This window comes from Schistocerca gregaria, chromosome 11 (assembly GCF_023897955.1).
Source record: "Schistocerca gregaria isolate iqSchGreg1 chromosome 11, iqSchGreg1.2, whole genome shotgun sequence".
In the NCBI taxonomy this organism is placed as follows: Eukaryota; Metazoa; Arthropoda; class Insecta; order Orthoptera; family Acrididae; genus Schistocerca; species Schistocerca gregaria.
This window is the reverse complement of record NC_064930.1, coordinates 144,188,401-144,210,863: the sequence shown is the minus strand read 5'-3', so window position 1 is coordinate 144,210,863 and position 22,463 is coordinate 144,188,401. Positions and strand designations below refer to the sequence as shown.

Sequence of the window (22,463 nt, the reverse complement as noted above, 5' to 3'; positions counted from 1 at the left end):
TGCTTCTCAATATCTTCACTGTATGGTGAGCAGCACTCTATCCTTTTTGTAAAATTGTAAGTTAGAACTGACAGTCCAAAGTGTATTTTGCAAAGTACTGAGTGAGTGTTCAATCTGCAGTCAGTCTGTGTGTCTTTTTGGTAGCACGCCTAGGTGTATACCTACGCTGGCTGCTATGAGTGATCTTATAAATTTATACAGTATGGACATGATAGTTACATATGTAATCAACAGTGACAATACACCACTGATTTCATCCTATGACTTACTTTCATTTGGTAGATAGGCAAGCCCAAAACAAACACTTTATGTGCCCTGTTGTTATATTTAGTAGTGTGGCTACACTTCACTTGGTAAGCAGCTGTACTCGTTGCTTCAGGGAAGGTAAGTGCTGCAGAATATCATCTAAAGGCGGATGAACATTTTATGTAGGCGACAACCAGGCCTTCACCCCCACCCCCCCTCCCACACCACTGCTAATTACTGCAGTGAAGAAAACGAGAGGCAAAAAGTAGATTTGGTTATTTTAAGGGGAAATGAGGCTCTACAGATCATTGTTTATAAATACGTAATAGGAAAGGGAAAACCAAGATTCGTTCCTGTGTGACTGGATAGGAAATTGTAAACACAGTGAAATGGAGGAGAAAGCAATGGATCACAAGAAACAGAGATAGAATTACCAAGAAGAAAGTTAATGTAATACAGTAATAACTGCTAACACTAAAGTGTATTTTTGTCCTATGCATAGTTCAACAACTTTGAGAGACGGTGGACTCATTGTCAGATTTTACAGCTTAGCTCAAAATGTTAAATTCACGATAAGAACATTGTCTGTCTAAGCGCATTGTTCAGTTGTGTATAGGATGGAAATACTCTCGAATACTACCTATTATTACTCACATTCTTAACAATTTGGAGGCCGAGCCCAGCACAGCCAGGGTCACAATATCACGTTCAAAAGACGACGCTCGAGTACAGGTCAGATCACGACTTTCTCAATATGTGAACCATCTATCACTTGAAAACTAGACTCACTGTGAACGAGAACAATGTACGGACAGCTCGTGACCTGCCCATGGACTGGTCAACTTAATTTACCTCGAAGGTAACAAACGATCACACTGATGTAGTTTCATATGCGCACTCATTAGGTTTCACAGTTTGCTGTAATTCTGCTACAAATATGTCACGTTTGTTGAGCGAGCAAGAAATTTTGGAAGTTCGAGCGAAAGAAATTGCTCCGTAACTCACCTCACATTTTTGTCTGTGGGAGGGTAACAACACTTTCTGTCATCATTATTTTAAAATTTGTAATCCATCAAAGAATAAAAGTAAACATGAAAAATAAATTTTGAAGTTTGACCCTTTTTAGTACGTATTACTCTTCAAGATACACCAATTACATGTGTATTGATAATGCTTCAAATAATGGTATAAAAGGCCAACTTTTAGGCCCTATATTCTACTAAGTGGCCAGTCTCCATTGTGTTAATGGACAACATTAAATAAGAATGTTTGCCATTATTAAATACTTACTTTCTACACACAAAAAAGTTACATATAAAGTCTACATCTAAAGGACAGAAGATTAGAGTTCAACAAACTTTCCATGACATTCCCACTAAGAAGAAGCAGAAGTTTGGGTTTGGAAGGTATGTGGAAGAACACGGCTATGTTTTTTCACAGGAATAATGAAGCTTTTACCGTGTAATAGGTGAAGCATGTCCTCTGATGGCTGCCTCCTGGAACAATTGGAGGTGGTTTCAGATCAAACATGCAGAAAGATATTGCAGTTAATAAAGGAAACTGTAATAACACTTGGAGACAACTGATTACTCCTCTATGATTTTTTACTGATAATATGTATTGAAAGTGGCAAAGCATGTATATTGCAAACTGTGGACATTATGTAAAACTACTACTACTACTACTACTACTACTACTACTACAATAACAATAATAATAATAATAATAATAATAATAATAGCAACAACAACAACAATAATTATTCGTCCACTGGTAAATACTCCTTGTTAGAAAGATACACATTTCAATTTGTTGTAACTTCATTTGGCATTTTTAATTCAAAATGCAACATTTTTTCCAGTATTTCATACCACCCTACGTACTGGTAGGATCACAGAAGGTACAACTCGAATACAGAACAATAAATGTGAGACACGATCCCTCACGATACAACACCCGTTACTACAAACGTGGGACACTATGCGAGGCTGTAGAAAACTCTTACTGTAAAGACTACAAAAAGACAGTGAAAATATTTTAAGCAGATATATCTTACTTCACAAAGCCACAAGAGCAAGTCTTTGTCACACACAACTGTCCCTGCAACATTCAATCATTAAATTACAGTTAACATACCTCATTAAGACCAACTAACAGAAATTACTGAAGAAAATTAACGACAGAGGAGCAAGAAATATGGCTGAAATAAAAAATAAAAAAAAAATAATAAAAAACGTGAAGCGCACGAATAGCCACAAATGGTCTTTAAGTTGTCGATCGTAACCGTTTCCAGTCAATGATCAGTTCAGTTGGAGCAGAGAACCCTGTCCAATACATGTTCACACAGCTCACGCCACCAGTTTGCACAGTGTCTCATCGATAATCTGAGTCGACAGCTCTGTGGAGTATGCATTAGAGATGGGGGATCCACTCCTGAACTGATTCATAGAGTTGAATCTTTCAAAGGAGTGAACAATCAGGGATTCAGAAAAAAAGAACGGTAGCTCCAAACGTTTCCCACAGCAGAGAGAGAGAGAGAGAGAGAGACGGAGCATATCAGTGGGACCTCTGCTGGTCAGAGCAGACTGCACGCCACACAACACGGCCAGCACCGGCCTCTGCCTCGCTTCTACCTTGGCTGCCAGCATTGTGCAGTACCCCACTGGATTTTGTGTTTCACATATGCCGTGCCGTCTCAGTGCTTCCTCTGCTGCGTGCAGTGTCTGGCGGGCACAGCAGTCCGTCGGCGATCGTTTCAGTCGCACGTCCTACCCTCTGGGCAGTTGATGCGAGCAACAGGACAGAGAGCCTCCTAGCGGAGAATGTAAGAACTACTTGCAACAACCTGCTCGCAAGAGACCGGACGATTTGTCTCGGAGCGGGTGACTGTTGGCCGTTCACCGCTCCCCCAGCCTCGGAACTCGCCTGCTCGACACTCACCCCACCGTTCTCGACTTTAGCTGGAGTGTCGAGCAAAACGACTCAGGTGTCACTCTAGTCTATGCGGTCTTAGCTCGCGCAGTAATACTGCTTGCAGCTCGACGTGCTCGACTCGGTGCCTCTGCACCGTAGTTGGTCTCTACTGGATATTGTTGTTCGTAGTAATACTGCTATGTATATTACATTATTGTGTTATGTATACATCATTTGTTTTTTATTTGTTTAAACTGATCAGATTAGGTTCCTGACGACTCCTCTTACTATAGGATTTTTATTATGGACACTCGAATTTATGCTTTAATTATGAGCGAACCGATAAATGTATCGCAAAATGTGATACACCAATATTTTCCTTGTTTTATTCTGCGTAAAGCTATATGCAGCACTTTACCCTTACAGTCAAATTTATATATATTTTTTCTTATTCTGGTACGGATTTTGCGATTTTAGGCGTCTTCGGAAGGAAACGTTCACTTTAAAAATATATTACTTGCGATGTATTTGTACGAGGTTAATGAAATTTTAATACATTATAGCCAAATATATTGTTAATGTAAATCTCAAGTTACAACATTTTCCGATCACCCAAAAAAGCACAATAGTGCAAAATAAATCATTAATCAAAAACTTTGTCATATCGTGGAAATTTCAATAAACAATACAAAATTCTTATTCATTGTCTGTGTTACTTCAAAACAGGATCAAATAAGATCAAAATACAGGTATAGTACTGGAATAAACCAAGTTTAAAGGGCAATGTGCCTTCCATTTATTTTCTATTGTGAATGAGTGGTGAGTCATGAAAAAGAGCTAGTTCATTTCGGGGAGTGAACAGTTCTGATCCGATCTCTGAAAAGAACAGTTTTGCCCACCTCTAGTATGCCCTACCGTCAGCTCTCAACAACTCGTCTAAGCAGACTACGCACTGCCAGCTGTCTAGGGTCCAACTGATACGGTAACGAGGCCAGGAGAGGCAGTGCGGCCGACGGCAGAGGCACTCGTGTCGGTCGTCTGTCGCTGTAGCCAATTAATATCAAATTCTGCAGCAATGTCCTAACAGATACATTCATCCCACAGTGACATCTCCACTTATTTTACGGATTGTCACTCGTCTGTTAGCACCAACAATTCTATGCAAATGCCGCCACTCTCCATTGTCGAGTGAACACTGTTCGCAATCGACGTCGATGCCCGACATCTGGTATTCTCGGCGCACTCTCGACATTGCGATTCTCTCAATACTGAATTCCCCGATTTTCAAAGTGGGATGTCCCACACGCCTAGCTCCAACTGCCATTTCGCATTCAAAGTCTGTTAATTGCTGGCGTGTGGCCATAACTGCATCGGAAACCTTTCCACGTGGCACCACCCGAGTACAAATGACAGCTCCACTAATGCACTACCTTTTTATACCTCATGTACACGATAGTACCACCATCTGTATATGTGCATATGACATATGACTATTTCATGACTTTTGGCACTTCTGTGTAATGAAAGCGTCACAAGTTTTTGGGTGAATGCTTCTTTCAACAGGAGGACACACACACACAAACACACACAAACCTACACTGCGCAGGATACGTAATGCCGGGCCTGCAGTTCAGCAGGTGGACTGGGATGGGCAGATGTGTCAGACGGTGAGGGTGAGGGTGAGGGGAGGAAGTATTGAGGAGGGTGAGGGTGAGGGGAGGAAGGATTGAGGAGGGTGAGGGTGAGGGGAGGAAGGATTGAGGAGGGTGAGGGTGAGGGGAGGAAGGATTGAGGAGCAGGAGGGAGGGTTCAGGAAAGGCGGCGGCAGCTCACAGGGAGGCAGCCGATCGGTGGGACGCAGGCGCAGTGGACCCGGTGAGTTCGAGCAGTGCACAGTGTCGACACAAGGGAGTGAGCTGAAGAAGGGGAGACAGTCGGCAATAGAATGTGGGTGCGAGTGGTTAGCAAAGATCGAGACCGGGAGGCTGACGCAAACGGACACTGTGCCGAAGGACAACTCCCGTCCGTGTAGATCTGGTGCCCGGCCGGAAGTGTCCGCACGGCACGGGTCGTGAGGCAGCGTGTTTTGCCACGGGGCAGTTACACCTGCTCTCGCCACTATTTTACGGTTACATTCATTCTGCTCGACACAAAATGCTGTGCAAAAATTGTAGAAGAAATGGTATACGATGCAGTCGCTTTCACAGGAGGCCCCGTCTCTGACGGGACAGGATAAGCCTGTGACGGGACTAGACTAGGACGTGCCGAATAGGCGAAGCGGACACGTCTCGGTCCCCGGTGTCCCGTGTGGCGAGTGGTCAGGAGTGGGAGAAGTGCGAGGGTGGTCCCCCATTTTTGGGCACGACAAAAGACGGTCGTAGACGTGCTGAAGGACGCGGCTCGGTCCCTCCGGTCCGGGACGGTACCGCACGACGAGGAAGTTCTCCTCCGCAGCCGGTTCCCGGGGGTGGCGTAAAGATTAGTGGTGTGTGGGGATGCAGCGTGGGAAATCATTTCACCGACTGTGCTCTGGGTCTGTGCCCGTCTGTCAAGGTCTCTGTGAGAAGTTCGACATACTGGTCGAGGAAGTTCCGTCCGTAGATGACTGAGCTGATTAGGAATAAGTTTTTGGTGTGAAAGGGATGGTGGCTGTCAAGGTACAGGTACTTTTGGTGGTTAATGGGCTCAATTTGGTCAGAGAGTTGGAGGTCAACATCCAGGGTTCAGATCATGAAGATATCACCAATGAACATGAACCAGAGAAGAGGTTGGGGTTTTTGAAAGCTAGGAATGTTACCTGTAAATGGCCCATAAACCAGCAATTTTGCAGAAGTTTTTTTGATATCTTAATTACTTACTGAAGGCACAAATATATAGTGACTAATGGAAGTTTGTCTACAAGGGGAGGTCCCAAGTGATGGAACTGAATTTTTGAAAGCGTCTATACTGTAATGAAGGTTAAGAGTCAGAGAGGTACCACATCCTACAGCCATTCAGCCCAGCTGGCCCTCGTTTGTGAGTAATAGACGAAAAAATTTTTTTGCAATTTTGCGTGATGTGCTTGATCGCTGAAACAGACAGTCCTACTTTTGGAGGTGGTGTAGTGCAGTGGTTAGGATACGAGCACAATGTGCAGATTGCTGGGGTTCAAATGTTGTTGTTATTTTGTCTGTTGTTTTCTAACCAATAGACCCACATTTTCAAATGTGATAGAAAAATTAAAATAATTAAAATCACTGTTGCTTCCAAATGAAACAGTGGTTCCAAATGATAAAAAAGAGCTAGGAAAAAAATTAAGAGCAAAGGAAAAAGTTAACATGATGATAAAGCAATGTGACACAAGATCAAAAATTTAAAAGAACTTACATACAAAGCAATAAACTCAATAAAAATAAAAAGTTTTGAAGCACCTGACGAGATCTGAACTCACAACATTCTGTATGTTATACTCGTATGCTAACCACTATGCTACAATGCCTCCTGCAGTAGAACTGCCGATTACAAAGCCGTAGAACATCGCGTAAAAATATGATTTTCTTTTTTTCCTTCATCAATTACTTGTAAATGAGGACCCACAGGAGTGAATGGCTGCAAGGTGAAGTACCTGCAACCGTGACCTACATCACCTTACAGACAGTTTCGAAAAGACGATCCCGCCCGTGGGGACCTCTCCTTGACAGACTGGGACTCTTCCTGCCCTTTCACGAGCAGTTGGCTAAACCGTCGGTCTATCTGAGCACATCACTGAGCCTCACTAAAACTTTAATTACCACCAGTTTTTAATCTATTACTTTTATGAAAAGTGTTTTTTTTCATAAAACACATGCGATTTCAAAACAGTAACACTCGAGTGCCACACATGATGCAAGCCGTGACTTACCCTGCAGCAACAGAAATATACGTAGACTGAGTTAAGTTTACTGGCACATAATAGAATTAATGGTTATGTAATCAACAAAGATACTATTCCATAAAATGTCAGGGAAGTAAGGCTCAGAAACAAATGAAAAATAAAACTTGAGTCAGGGCTGGTGGGATGCTCAAATAACTTAATTTTTGTGGCAACTGCTCTCAAAAGGCAGGACATCGGCTCGGAGTCCCAATCTGACAAATTTTTGTCAGTCACAACACTTTTATTACATGAGAGTTCAGGATTTCTGAGCATTTCTTCCCTGATATTATTTCATATTACTGTAGCTTAATAGATTTTCTCCATATTACCTACTTCCATTTCATACCAGTACAATTAATATCGTGAAGATATGCCGATGCATGAAGTAACAGACGAATGCTTTGTTACAAAAAAAGATTGTTTAGCTTATACGAAAACAGCACACACGTTGATGATTTAAATGTTGAAAGTTTGTTTTCCTATACACTGATAAAGGAACACATTCTGCGTCTCATGTTGACACTGGCACCATTAAGCTATCTGAATGCTGCCGGACATTAGCATCTAGTCTGCACCTACAACTTCCACAGAGCCACACACCTGGCTCTGACTACACAGTAGCTCACAACATAGTGGGTTGCGCCTCTCAGGTTGTCGAGAAGATTTTGACGTGGGTGTGTCAACAGTGGGACGGAGCCCTGACCGAGTCTGGCCTCTGCGTCTACATTCAGTCACGGCCAGTCAGCTGTACACTGTCCAGTTTGCACCACTGAGTACCCACCTGTCAGCTGCCATTTGGATACTGCTACATCTCGTGGGTTTACCCGGACGAGGAAGTAGACACTGGAGCGCAAACAGTCAATTTCTTGGCACTGAACGGTGTGTCAGTCAGTACGGAAAGGAGAGTGAAACGAAAGGTGGCTAACCCCTAGCAGTGCTGCTCTACGACATTGATATACTCTATAAAGGGGCACATAGAAGGAACAGACAGTTGTCTTCTGACACACTGAGATATTACCGCCACTGCTGGTACATTATCGGAGAGGGGAACCGGAAAGTAAAGAGTGCAAGCATCATCTAGAAAGGTGGATACAACTCTCATAGGCCTCTGTTCATTTGTGTGGTTCTTGTGCAAGCTATAGTTCCTTGATGCTGAGGTATCATACACTTTTAATGTGTTTTTGTAAACACAAGCACAAAGTCGAGCACATTTTGAACCTATTTTCGTTCTCTTTAAAACGGTACATTCTTAGTGGAGAGCTTTCACTTAACTTCTCGCCTACTTCTCTCACATCGAAGAGTTGGTATGGTGACAGTTAGGAAGTCGATTTGAGATTATTCGGTTTCTGTGGACAGACTTTGACAACTGTGTAGTGTGTGCCCGTGTGATCATCCGATTTGCCTCTCGGTACCTGTGTAGCACGATAAGAAAGCTTTGCACTCTTTTCTTTCGCAGTATAATCTTGTCACCGGCACTGACGATTTCGTACGTTGGGAAACATCTGTTAAGACTGTTCTCTGTCGTTATGAAAAATAAATTTGATGTGCTGATCTGAAGGACACTAGCAACATAACTCTACACTGATGGTCCAAAATATTATTATCACCTCCTCCCTATTATGGCACGTCTGTCCAACTTCGGAATACCGTACAACCGTGGTTCTGCGTGGCACGTATTCGACGAGTCGCATCAGGTTTGCAGAGCACCTCGGCACCGGGCAATTACACACAGGTAATGTGATTCCCGTAAATTGCAGGACAGTGCTTTGCGGTTGTCGAGCTCGTGCCTATTAGTGCTCCGAGTGGGTTTTATCTTATTCCGGTTTAGAGAATTTGCTGTCGGAGACACAAATGTGAGATCACTGTCGTGTTCCTAAAAAAATTACTGTAGTACGCTTCTGGCCTTGTGACACAAACAGTTATCCTGCTAGAAGATGCCATCACTCTTGGGGAGGATGTGAAGCATCAGGGGATGTAAACAATCCGCAATAAAATTCACGTATTCCACAGCTGTTACAGTGCTTTCAATCGATGCTGCAGATCTTTCGGAAGGACAGGTGTATGTCCGGAACGGCATAAACTGCTTTCACCACCCCGAATCTGAGGCACAGTGCACATTTCTAGCAGCCGTCACATCGATAACAGTGTATCTGACACGTGCGTCGACCCGGATCGCAAGAAACGTCATTCGTACAACCGCGTGTCCGTTCATCTGCAGTCCAATCACAATGACGACGAGGCCCACTGCAATTGTAATTTACACAACTGGCTCAACTAGGGAACACGTGAAGATTACTTACCCCCTGTTCATTATTTGGACTAAATGCTGTGCTCCAAAACACTCGTGCCTGCACCAGCATTGTTCTTTGTCACTAGATCTGCCACAGATGGTACCTATCCTCAATTTGAAAGCAGGGATGCCTCTCACTTCTACATTCTACATTGAGCGCAGACCTCTGACACCGTCTCACCTTCTGACGGTTTCACTGTACTTCGACCACTTCCCGTCGGTGCTCTTAACATTAGTACCGTCAATAATCGACTGCCTTCGCTGTTGCCGAGATGTACATTTCCAGGTGCCGACTCTTAACAATGTGCCCTTTATCAGTCATTTCCGTATGCAGATCTTCCCATTTGTGAACCAAATTGTTGCTGGAATGATTCCTGACTCATTTCTACTCTGCTTATTTACTTTCCTTACTGCACCGTGTGCCTGCAGCACCGCTAGACAGCCTTCAGTTGAAGTGTTACGTTTCACACTCCTCGTGTAGTAGAAGGAAAGACGATCGTGACAGAATAATATCGAGTAGGTAATAGGTCACAGAACATAAACTGTGAGTCCGTGTTTGTTTTTGTACGTGCAGACATTAAACGGGAGGTCTGAAATACAAGAAAGCAGCAAGGTGTGACAACAACTAAACAGATCCACCTGCTGTGTGTTACATTTTCGCATTCTGGCTTGGTAGCGGCTTGACTGTCAAGCAGCAACTGCACTCTCAAAGAATGAAAACAAAATACAATACGACTTTGTGACAAATAAAATAGACTCTAATCTTGAATGTCATGCAGCCTTCACGGCATATGTCGTATACAGAGTTGTGTTCTACTCTAATTCACGAGTCACTCTAATGATGTGTACACCCATTCAAGGAAATGTGTGTTTGTACAAGCAAAGTAGTGGACACTCTTTTTTGTGATTTGAGCAGATGTTTGTAGAATTTGAAGAAGTCGACCCTTTCCTCAGCTGCACACTAGATTTCAGAGACACCGAGTAGCAGGACCTGTAATTCGTAAGAATTGACTACGGCTACGGATTAAAAGAAAAAGGTAAATAAGTCAGATATCACGTCGGGTGACAGAGCTCGTAAAGTGTTCCGACTCAGCTTCAACTACAAGGAGCCAAACATGAAACAAACACGAAGAACACTTCACGGTCTTGTATTGTGCAGTGGCTGTAATGTTTTGTCTCACCAGTGTACGTCCATAATGGTACCTGCATTTGCAGGTATAAGTATAAACGAACGCTCCAATTCTGAGACCTGTAGAGGGGAAGCCATTTTCTTTTATACTGACTTAACCATCAATAAGAACAGTGAGGCCAACAGACGTCGTTTTTGAGTGACGTAGAACTACTTCGTGTCAGAATGTGATATTCACGTAGGTATACTGATCTCCTGCACCTTACTTTGCTGTGTAGAAGTTGTATAGCCTCAAATGCCAAATGTGTGACTGTCAACACTGTTCATAACAGTTGGTGATGCTGAAAAATATGGTTCAAATTAATGATGTGAATAAAATAGGAAGAAACTTACACATGGGAGAAAAATATATCAAAAACAAAGATTCCAAGACTTACCAAGCGGGAATGCGCCGGTAGACAGGCACAATAAATAAAACACACAAACACACACACAAAATATCGAGCTTTTGCAACCGACGGTTGCTTCTTCAGGAAAGAGGGAAGGAGAGGGAAAGACGAAAGGATGTGGGTTTTAAGGGAGAGGGTAAGGAGTCATTCCAATCCCAGGAGCGGAAAGGCTTACCTTAGGGGGAAAAAAAAGGACAGGTGTACACTCGGCCGCGCGCGCACACACACACACACACACACACACACACACACACACACACACACACAAGCAGACATATTTAAAGGCAAAGAGTAAGGGCAGAGATGTCAGTCGAGGCGGAAGTACAGAGGCAAAGAAGTTGTTGAAAGACAGGTGAGGTATGAGCGGTGGCAACTTGAAATTAGCAGAGGTTGAGGCCTGGCGGAAATCGAGAAGAGAGGATATACTGAAGGGCGAGTTCCCATCTCCGGAGTTCGGATAGGTTGGTGTTGGTGGGAAGTATCCAGATAACTCGGACGGTGTAACACTGTGCCGAGATGTGCTGGTCGTGCATCAAGGCATGTTTAGCCACAGGGTGATCCTCATTACCAACAAACACTGTCTGCCTGTGTCCATTCATGCGAATGGACAGTTTGTTGCTGGTCATTCCCACATAGAAAGCGTCACAGTGCAGGCAGGTCAGTTGGTAAATCACGTGGGTGCTTTCACACGTGGCTCTCCCTTTGATCGTGTACACCTTCCGGGTTGCAGGACTGGAGTAGGTGGTGGTGGGAGGGTGCATAGGACAGGTTTTACACCGGGGGCGGTTGCAAGGGTAGGAGCCAGAGGGTAGGGAAGGTGGTTTGGGGATTTCATAGGGATGAACCAAGAGGTTACGAAGGTTAGGTGGACGGCGGAAAGACACTCTTGGTGGAGTGGGGAGGATTTCATGAAGGATGGATCTCATTTCGGGACAGGATTTTAGGAAGTCGTATCCCTGCTGGAGAGCCACATTCAGAGTCTGATCCAGTCCCGGGAAGTATTCTGTCACAAGTGGGGCACTTTTGGGGTTCTTCTGTGAGAGGTTTTGGGTTTGAGGGGATGAGGAAGTGGCTCTGGTTATCTGCTTCTGTACCAGGTCGGGAGGGTAGTTGCGGTCTGCGAAAGCTGTTTTCAGGTTGTTGGTGTAATGGTCGAGGGATTCAGGACTGGAGCAGATTCGTTTGGTAGCTGGTTACCAAGCCCCCACAGAACGTATCTCTGCCTACGTAGATCAACACCTTCAACCCATTACATGCAGTCTCCCATCCTTCATCAAAGACACCAACCACTTTCTCAAACGCCTGGAATCCTTACCCAGTCTGTTACCCCCGGAAACCATCCTTGTAACCATTGATGCCACTTCCCTATACACAAATATCCCGCACGTCCAGGGCCTCGCTGCAATGGAGCACTTCCTTTCACGCCGATCACCTGCCACCCTACCTAAAACCTCTTTCCTCATTACCTTAGCCAGCTTCATTCTGACCCACAACTTCTCCACTTTTGAAGGCCACACATACCAACAATTAAAGGGAACAGCCATGGGTACCAGGATGGCCCCCTCGTACGCCAACCTATTCACGGGTCGCTTAGAGGAAGCCTTCTTGGTTACCCAAGCCTGCCAACCCAAAGTTTGGTACAGATTTATTGATGACATCTTCATGATCTGGACTCACAGTGAAGAACAACTCCAGAATTTCCTCTCTAACCTCAACTCCTTTGGTTCCATCAGATTCACCTGGTCCTACTCCAAATCCCATGCCAGTTTCCTTGACGTTGACCTCCATCTGTCCAATGGCCAGCTTCACACATCCGTCCACATCAAACCCACCAACAAGCAACAGTACCTCCATTATGACAGCTGCCACCCATTCCATATCAAACGGTCCCTTCCCTACAGCCTAGGCCTTCGTGGCAAACAAATCTGCTCCAGTCCTGAATCCCTGGACCATTACACCAACAACCTGAAAACAGCTTTCGCATCCCGCAACTACCCTCTCAACCTGGTACAGAAGCAGATAACCAGAGCTATTCCTCATCCCCTCAAACCCAGAACCTCTCACAGAAGAACCCCAAAAGTGCCCCACTTGTGACAGGATACTTCCCGGGACTGGATCAGACTCTGAATGTGGCTCTCCAGCAGGGATACGACTTCCTAAAATCCTGTCCCGAAATGTGATCCATCCTTCATGAAATCCTCCCCACTCCACCAAGAGTGTCTTTCCGCCGTCCACCTAACCTTCGTAACCTCTCGGTTCATCCCTATGAAATCCCCAAACCACCTTCCCTACCCTCTGGCTCCTACCCTTGCAACCGCCCCCGGTGTAAAACCTGTCCTATGCACCCTCCCACCACCACCTACTCCAGTCCTGTAACCCGGAAGGTGTACACGATCAAAGGGAGAGCCACGTGTGAAAGCACCCACGTGATTTACCAACTGACCTGCCTACACTGTGACGCTTTCTATGTGGGAATGACCAGCAACAAACTGTCCATTTGCGCGAACAGACACAGGCAGACAGTGTCAGTGTTTGTTGGTAATGAGGATCACCCTGTGGCTAAACATGCCTTGGTGCACAGCGAGCACATCTTGGCACAGTGTTACACCATCCGGTTTATCTGGATACTCCCCACTAACACCAACCTATCCGAACTCCGGAGATGGGAACTCGCCCTTCAATATATCCTCTCTTCTCGTTACCCACCAGGCCTCAACATCCGCTAATTTCAAGTTGCCGCCACTCATCTCACCTGTCTTTCAACAACTTCTTTGCCTCTGTACTTCAGCCTCGACTGACATCTCTGCCCGAACTCTTTGCCTTTACAAAAGTCTGCTTGTGTCTGTGTATGTGCGGATGGATATGTGTGTGTGTGTGCGAGTGTACACCTGTCCTTTTTTTCCCCTAAGGGAAGTCTTTCCGCACCCGGGATTGGAATGACTCCTTACCCTTTCCCTTAAAACCCACATCCTTTCGTCTTTCCCTCTCCTTCCCTCTTTCCTGAAGAAGCAACGATGGGTTGTGAAAGCTCGAAATTTTGTGTGTGTGTTTTATTTATTGTGCCTGTCTACCGGCGCTTTCCCACTTGGTAAGTCTTGGAATCTTTGTTTTTAATATATTTGAACATATGGTTCAATTTACATGCCTTTGCTCTAAAAAATTGTTTTATATTTGGGCAACGTCAAAACAAATGGCAATCAATATCAACCAGGCTGTCTTCTCGAACTCGCCATTTGTCGTAATGGAACAGACAAATAAGACATCATTTTGTTATATTATACGCTAAAGTCGTGTTAAAAAAGTTTTTGCTTAAGATAATACAAAGTTAGGTTTTGCGATCAATAATCAATACTGGAATTGTATGTTCTTTGTAGCTTATGACTATGATCTTTGGTCTACAACGGGTTTTCGGACGCTCGAGTATTGGGCTGCGGTTGAGTGTAGTTTTGGCAATAAATGTGTGTTTTTGATACAAAGAAACTGTGGAGTACTGCGTCATGACTTTGATAGTCCAGTGATAATTATAAAACCCGCACCTTGTCTTGGATCCAGAGCAGCAAAGGAATCATCACCTAGACAACGAAAAGCCACACGGACAACGCAGACTCGGCAGCATCAACAGAGGAGACATTGTGGCCACCTCTACCAAAGTACTATGCAGCCATTAGCCACACCGTAACAGTGTCCTTATGGAGTTAACTTTTCCTGAACAGTAGAGCGGGTTCATGACATTGTTCTCTTCTTAATGTTCTTCACATTTGCTGTTCCTTTCTTTTACCGTGTTCTTTGAGTTCTTCAATGCAATCATCATTAAATGACTGCAAGATACAATAATATTGCTAGAGCTGAGGGTGATATAAAGTTCTGTTTCACTAGTGATTCTCTAAGCTGTTCAGCATTACAGTATTCCACAACTCCATATTTGTAGGTTTCTCACTGAAGCGTACCCAAAAATCCGAGTTGCCTGGCACACTTGCCACTTGAAACTGCCCAGGAGGCCTGTACGGCTGATGACAGACTATGCACACATTGAACATCACCTCCCACAACTATAGATCTATGGGAATTTTGAAAGATATGCGAAAACTTACTTCGTCAGTTGTATCCATTCCTAAACCTAAGACTTGATCCTCATTAATACATTCGATGAGCCCCGAGACTGCTAATGGATCTTCAATGACCTGGAAAAAGGAAAATAGCCAGTATTAATTGAAGTTATAAGCACGTGTTCCAGTACTGGGCCATTATTTTATGGGAAAGGGCCAGGAAATACTTCTCATGGGGAAAAAAGTACAAAACCTGATTCCTGCAATATTGAACTTCTTTAATTGGGAAAATTCTGCATTTTTAATACTGAGCATCCAGTTCCTTTGTCTGAAATATTTTTGAACTATCTTAAGTCAACACTATATGGACCAAAAAGCTAGTATGAACATTGACTGGAACATATTTTGTTACTTCACTACATAAAATTTCACGAGGTCAATCATTGACACAAATAACACGTGCATTAAGTCTCAGGGACGATCAGAAATGTGCTACAAAATGAGAATAAAAACAATGCAGGACAAATTTCTATCCCACACACTGAAACAATCCAGTGCCATATAGGAACAAAGTTTCCTTAACCATAGCTGCCGGTCCTTGTATGACAACTTAAAAAACTGCGCAAATGTGCTATTTTAAGGCACAAGCAGAAAATATGTAAAAAAGGAAACACTTTTTACTGGCACAATTTGAAAAAAAAAGAAATGATGCAAGAGATCACATGTCCTAACATGCCTTTTAGTGCAAAAGGACGGGACTGGAATGTAAACCTCCACATATGTTTTACTCAACAAATGTGTGTGTGTTTGTCCACTGCAGACGCATCACAGTGAACGAATTGTCGTGCTATTTTGGGATACAGGAACAAAGTGTTTGCAGAATACTGAAAGTGTTGGTGTTAAAAAAGTTTGTGCCAGGTGGGTTCCTAGGATGTTGACAGTGGCTCACAAAGAAACAAGAAAAACGGTATGTAGTGAACTTTTGGAACAGTACGAGAATGGTGGAGATGAATTTCTTGGAAGAATTGTGGCAGGTGATGAAACATGGCTGCATCATTTTTCACCAGAGACGAAGAGACAATCAATGGAGTGGCACCATGCAAAGTCACCCAAGAAAAAAAATTCAAAACCACACATTCTGTTGGAAAAGTTATGGCTACGGTGTTTTTCGATTCTGAAGGACTCTTGCCTGCGGACATCGTGCCAAGTGGAACCACTTCGACCTTGACTAACTCGTGTTCGAACACATCGGCAAAAGCAGGATGTTTTTCTGTTGCACGACAATGCACGGCCATATGTCAGCCAAAAAACCGTCGAAGCAACCACAAAACTCGGATGGACAACACTGAAACACCCACCTTACAGTCCTGACCTGGCTCCATGTGACTATCATCTCTCTGGGAAACTGAAAGTGCCTGCGTGGAACAAGGTTTGAAGATGGTGACTCCCTTGTGCATGCTGCCAAACAGTGGCTCCAACAGGTTGGTCCTCAATTTTACTGCGCGGGTATACAGGCGCTGGTTCCAAGATGGCATAAGGCAGCTGAGAGGGATGGAAATGGGAGTGAAGATATGAGAAAAGTGTCGTGTCTCCCAAATGTGACTCCACCCCCCAGCTGGACTCTATGAAGGAGCAGCTTAATTCAGAACAGTAAGAGTCTTAAACAGCGACCATACTGCTGTAATGGCAGCAGGAATCGTGTCCTGAGCATTGAATATTGTAACTAAAAATGCTACTCGGGAATGTTGATTTTGATGAAAGGTGGCTTACTGACAGAAAGATGTAATCTCACAAACAATTTCATACAAAATAGTAACGTGACAAATGTTTCATTTTTACATATTATACAACTGACCATCGACTTTTCTACAGTTCTGTTTCGAAACCAGTAATGACGTAGTTCCCAACTGATCACGCAAACTGTTGACACATTTGTACTACACTTCACTCCAAACAATATCTGCAAGCAAGTTGTACCACAATTAATATGTGTGGAGTTATATTCCAGGTAACATTTTTTTTTTAAAACAGGGTGTATACGTGGACGAGGAAAAAAAATTCCCAGATTTCCTGGTTAAAAATACGCTTTCTCCCGGGTGAAAACATACTTTTTCCCTATTAACTGACAATATATTTCCTCTTGGAACTGTATAACTTACCAGTCCTTTGAATGATTATGATTTTATACACGGGCGTAGAATTTCCCGGAGCTTTATAAAACTAAACACGAGGAAAAACCACATTTTGGAAAGATCTTTGATGTGCAGCAACATGTATGCTGCATATTTTCGTATTACGAAAGTATGAATTCGAATTCCACCAAACACTGCAAGTTACTTTCCGGAGCATTGAAATCGAGACTGCGATGCGCTTTTGTAAGCCAGTCATAGCTCATGCCACATGATCTCGCCAGCTGATGACAGTGGGTATTCAGACCTTAGGACACGTGATGTAGTCAACCAATAGCAACATCACTGTCAAGTAGCATGAACACACAAACAGAAAAAGTTAATGGTTAATATTAATATACACAGTGTTGCTACACGAAACGAAAAGCTTTCACATATAATGTTGGTCTTTTATGCGCATATTACAATTTACGATGCATCACACAAATGTTCCATTAAAATTTTTAATACCAACGTAAGTGTCTGATCTTCTGGGCTCGAAATTCATCTAAATGGCTCAACATCAAGGAGTTGATTTTTAAATGAGAGTCAAATGCTCTGTGGTGAAAGAAATTCATTGTACATTCTCGCACATTGCTCAACTAGTGTACAAGGAAATTTACTTTGATGGTAATGCTTTTCAGACCACCATTCGGAATATTTTCCCATGACCTGTTAGAAATAGTTTTGTTTCTGCAGTTGCCAGAGAGCGCCAGATGACAAGCGTCACCGTGCTTGCGCAGCTACAATGCATTTAGGGAGCCCATTTTTTGTACGTGTGAAACATTAAAAGATCTTACATTATGTCATAAAAGAAACAAGACATCAGAGGATACTCCAAGAGCACCGGAATTTCATGACCCATACTAAATTGTACTCATCTAAAGTGCACATTCGTATGTCCAGATTCCCAGTGAAGTAGGCCACGACCTGATATTAAGCGTATCAATGTGGTTTTTGGGATGTAAATTTTCTTGGAGTACCAATACTATGTTACCTCATGTTTGGATGCTTATTATGGCACACTGTGATACGTCTAGAAGTTGAAAACGTGCACTTGAAATGCAGTGAACAGTGTGTGGAATTAAACACTTCGTTTCAAATATACATTTTGTTACCGAGACCACGCTCTGGCACACTTGGAAAATACCTGCGGCTAAAAAACCAATAATTCCCTTAATGTAAAGAGAACACTGAGTGTCCAGTTACCACTCATTAATGTCTTTCGAAACTGCCATATAAACAGACTGCTGTGCATCAGTGTGTGGTTGATATGTTTCTGATACTTCTGTAATTCACAATATGAGAAAAATATGCGAACAGTGTTCAACAAAAGTCATTTTAGTATATTTAATACATCAGCTTTCCTCACATATAATCCTATAGAGGATATTTTTCAATGCAAGATAACTTACTTGACTTTGCAACAATGGCGTGTGTCTTCTGTGTTGACTTTTTACACACTTCCAGTGAGGGGTAAGCTGTTACTCTGCCGAACTCGCTCAATATTCTTGCTTCATATAGTCAGTATTTAATAACCTAGCAACAGGAGGGTAACACAGTTGGTACAACTCAAATTACCCATCGCACTTGTGCCACACACAAATGTCAACATCTTCAAACAGCAACTTCATCAGAATGATATCCAACAATAGCTTCAGAAAAACAAATTCAACGATTCTGCCATGTTTCACCAACTGACAGTTTACAACACCTTACCTTGCCTATAAATATTATTTTCTTTATAATGTTTGTAATTAGATCGGTGTTTAAATTCACAGTAACCACAGGACTCGAGCACCCCCAACCGACTGGCATCGACAACATGTTCACGGCAGGCTCTGTTACTCGTCGCAGAGTGGTGTAATTAGGTGTCTGTGTGGTCACATGTGTGAGGGTGTGCCGTTACACAACAAAAAGAGCAGTGATTTGAAGGCTAAAAATGGCTCTTACGATGTTGGTATTTTTTTTACGTCATGCACCCGTCACAACATGTGAGAGACTGTCTTTCTGCATTTTTGTTCAATATTGATACCACACAAAACTTGTCGTCGTAACATTGTCGATCCGATAATTTCTACAAAATTATTTTCTATTTATCTTACAAGAGGAAATAACACACATATGTAGGGGGTACGGCAGCTCTACGCATCCACAGCCATCCACATATTTAGCTTGAAACTAAATAACAGCCAGCAATATTACTGAGACAAGCAAAGAATTAACTTGTCATGTAGCAGCTACATTACCTCTTTCTTAATGGTCTGCAGATCACAAATAGGAATCAAATCATCGGTAGGTTCTTCGACCTGCAACAAACCAATGTTAAAAATAAAACAAAACTACATTTGATGAAATACATTTTAATCACCGGGATTTTTCAGGTAGCATAAATGCAGAAATTGTATCACAAAAAAGGTAGCTTAGATATATGCACCAATTGCATTTATACAGTTGAATACAAGTGACAACAGGATGCGCTTTTTGTGTGTGTGTGTGTGTGTGTACGGACTGAGGGGGGTGGGGTGGGGGGTGGGGTGGGGGGTGGGGGGGGGGGGAGGAGGGAGACATATGCCCAACATATCAAAATTCTACCCATACTGGACTGCTAAGGTATCAGAATTACAGTGCCCCTTTTCACATGAAGAATAGGAACAGTTCGTAGTAATTGACAGAAAGTCATCGAGTAAAACAGAAGTGATTTCTGGTGATCCTCAAATTAGTGTTATAGGCCCTTCAATGTTCCTCATCTATATAAACTAATTAGGAGGCAATTTGAGCAGCCATCTTAGGTTGTTTACAGATGATGCTGTTGTTTATCTTCTAGTAAAGTTGTCAGAGGATCAAAACAAATTGCAAAAAGATTTAGGAAATGTATCTGTGTGGTGCGAAAATTGGAAATTGACCCTGAATAACGAGAAGTGCGACGTCATCCACATGAGTGCTAAAAGAAATCCGTTAAACTTCGGTTACATGATAAACCAGTCGAATCTACGAGCCATAAATTATTTGCTAACCAAAGACAGCATTTTATTGGCAGGACTCTTAAAAAATATAACAGATCCATTAAAGAGACTGCCTACACCATGCTTGTCCGGCCTCTTTTAGAGTACTGCTCTGCGGTGTGGGATCCTTACCACATAGGACTGACAGAGTAAATCAAGAAATTTCAAAAAAGAGCAGCACGTTTTGTATTATCGTGAAACGGGGGAGAAAGTGTCACTGAAATGATACGGTATTTGGGATGGACATAATTAAGACAAAGGCATTTTCCATTGCAGCAGAATGGCAGAAACTTATGAAATTTCAATCACCAACTTTCTCCTCCAAATGCGAAAATATTTTTAAAGCGTTGACTGACATAGGGAGAAACCATCACCATGATAAAATATGGGAAATCAGAGCTCGCACTGAAAGATATCGGTGTTCACTTATTCTGTGCGCTATACAAAATTGGAATAATAGAGATTTATTGTGAAGGTTGTTCAATGAACCCAGTACTTAAATGTGATTTGCAGAGTATCCATGTAGATATAGATGTAGATGAAACTGTAAAATTAGCTTTTTATTCTGAGATTCTACAGACTTGTATGTAAAATTCATACAGAAATTTTGAATTGTGTACATGTAGTGTTTTCTTTTGCCTTTTATGTATGACTACACATGCCTGAGTGGAACATGCACTTCTATACAAAGGATATTGCTTTGTATCGAATGGAAAATTCAATTCACATTTTTCAAAGCACTGTTAAAATTACAAAAAGAAAGAGAGGACAGCCACATAAGGGTATTACTTTGTATTGCCATTTATATCAGAACATGATGTAAAAAGAATTACAGCCTGATCCTATGGCTACACAAATGACATAGTAAAGAGAGTCAAAAAGGGCAATATAGTAGACACAGAACAATTCTTCAGGAATATTTGCAACATTCCAAGTACTAACTGATAGAAAGACTTAAAAATAAAAGTTAAAAAAAATTAATAGTTTTGATACTTGAAGTTTCTTCTTCGAGGATGAAGAGGGATGAATTGGAACAGGTTGGAAATTAAGGGCTTTTCCTTCAGATCCCTGACCAAGAGAAGCAAAGCTGTCCAGAGTATGAGGGGAGACGAAGAGAAAGTGAGAGGTGTCAGAGAGTAGAAATCAAAAACAATACGCTGCACCAATTGAAAAGACAATTGAAGAGTAAAATGGGGAGCAAAGATAGATGAAAGACAGAAAAGTAAAGTCATGTGAATATTATAATTAAATCCTTTGAGAAAAGTGAAAAGTGAGAGGGAAGGGGGAGGGGGGTGTACTGAGGTGGGGTGGGGGGATGAAGACAAAAAGATTAAAAATGACAGAAGAAATAAATAAATTCCATAAAAAAATACTGTTCCAGTGTTCAAAGTTCTCACAAAAATAAATTCGAAAATATAACAGAAATGTGTGGGGGACTCAAATGCGAATCTTCTAAAGATTCTTGAGAAACCCTATTAGGTAAATTTATAGAGACTTTTACCTGAAGTAGACTCCATGGTCAGTAGGCTGCCACAATTATACATTTTGCATGGGGATGAAGAGATCAGCATAGAAGAGATTAGGGGGCATACTGGCTGTCATTTTCCCATGCTCAGTACAAGGATACGAAGTAAACTGATAATATTGGTCAATTTACATTCCAACATGAGCTGTACAGTAGTTTGCAGAGAATAAATGAACACACAAAATAGAGATTAAGTCAATGACAGTGAGATGCGAGAATATATAAGAGAGGAAGTACTTTCCTTATTTGATCTGTGCTACATGAGAACTGGCCATTCCTCTATTTTGTTCCGAGTGCTGACATCACCCAAAGTGAGAGGGATGTTGTCCAGTATTTAAGGTATCCTAAATTATGATCAGTATCTTCACCTTAGGTAGCAAGAAACATCGTCCATTTTGATGAAATACTACCGTTAAATGTGGCTCAGTTTCAACAATATTGCTCACTCTAGTGGTGTTTTGAGCATCAAATGCACAAATGGGGGATCACTCTATCAACAATACAGCCTACAAATGGGGAAATCTACTGACATAAGGGCCACTGAGGGACATGCGGGAAGTGTCGGACGGTGAAACTCAGTTAGGCAAGGACTTGTTTTACATCCACGACTTGTCACTAAACATTGCATCCACCACTTGTAAGTAAACAAACACTGTAGGCTTGCCTGCTCTGTAAGGACAGACAGCAATATGTCGCAAATCTGATGACACACTACAATGCTGGTGTAGGCACAACTTCTTTGGAGTGTGTGTGTGTGTGTGTGTGTGTGTGTGTGTGTGTCGGGGCTTATGGGCGCTCAA

The 22,463-nt window shown here is 42.5% G+C and overlaps 1 protein-coding gene across 1 annotated transcript in view; it reads right to left on the bottom strand.

Moving 5' to 3' along the window:
* Positions 1 to 22,463, bottom strand: part of LOC126295269 (uncharacterized) — a 254,583-nt gene that overhangs the window by 22,615 nt on the left and 209,505 nt on the right. Inside the window, exons 24-26 of the mRNA XM_049987697.1 lie at positions 19,383 to 19,442; positions 15,011 to 15,100; positions 1,705 to 1,742 (exon numbers count right to left, since the gene is read on the bottom strand). Of these exons, the coding sequence (XP_049843654.1) occupies positions 1,705 to 1,742; positions 15,011 to 15,100; positions 19,383 to 19,442 (188 nt within the window). The remainder of the gene's footprint in view (positions 1 to 1,704; positions 1,743 to 15,010; positions 15,101 to 19,382; positions 19,443 to 22,463) is intronic.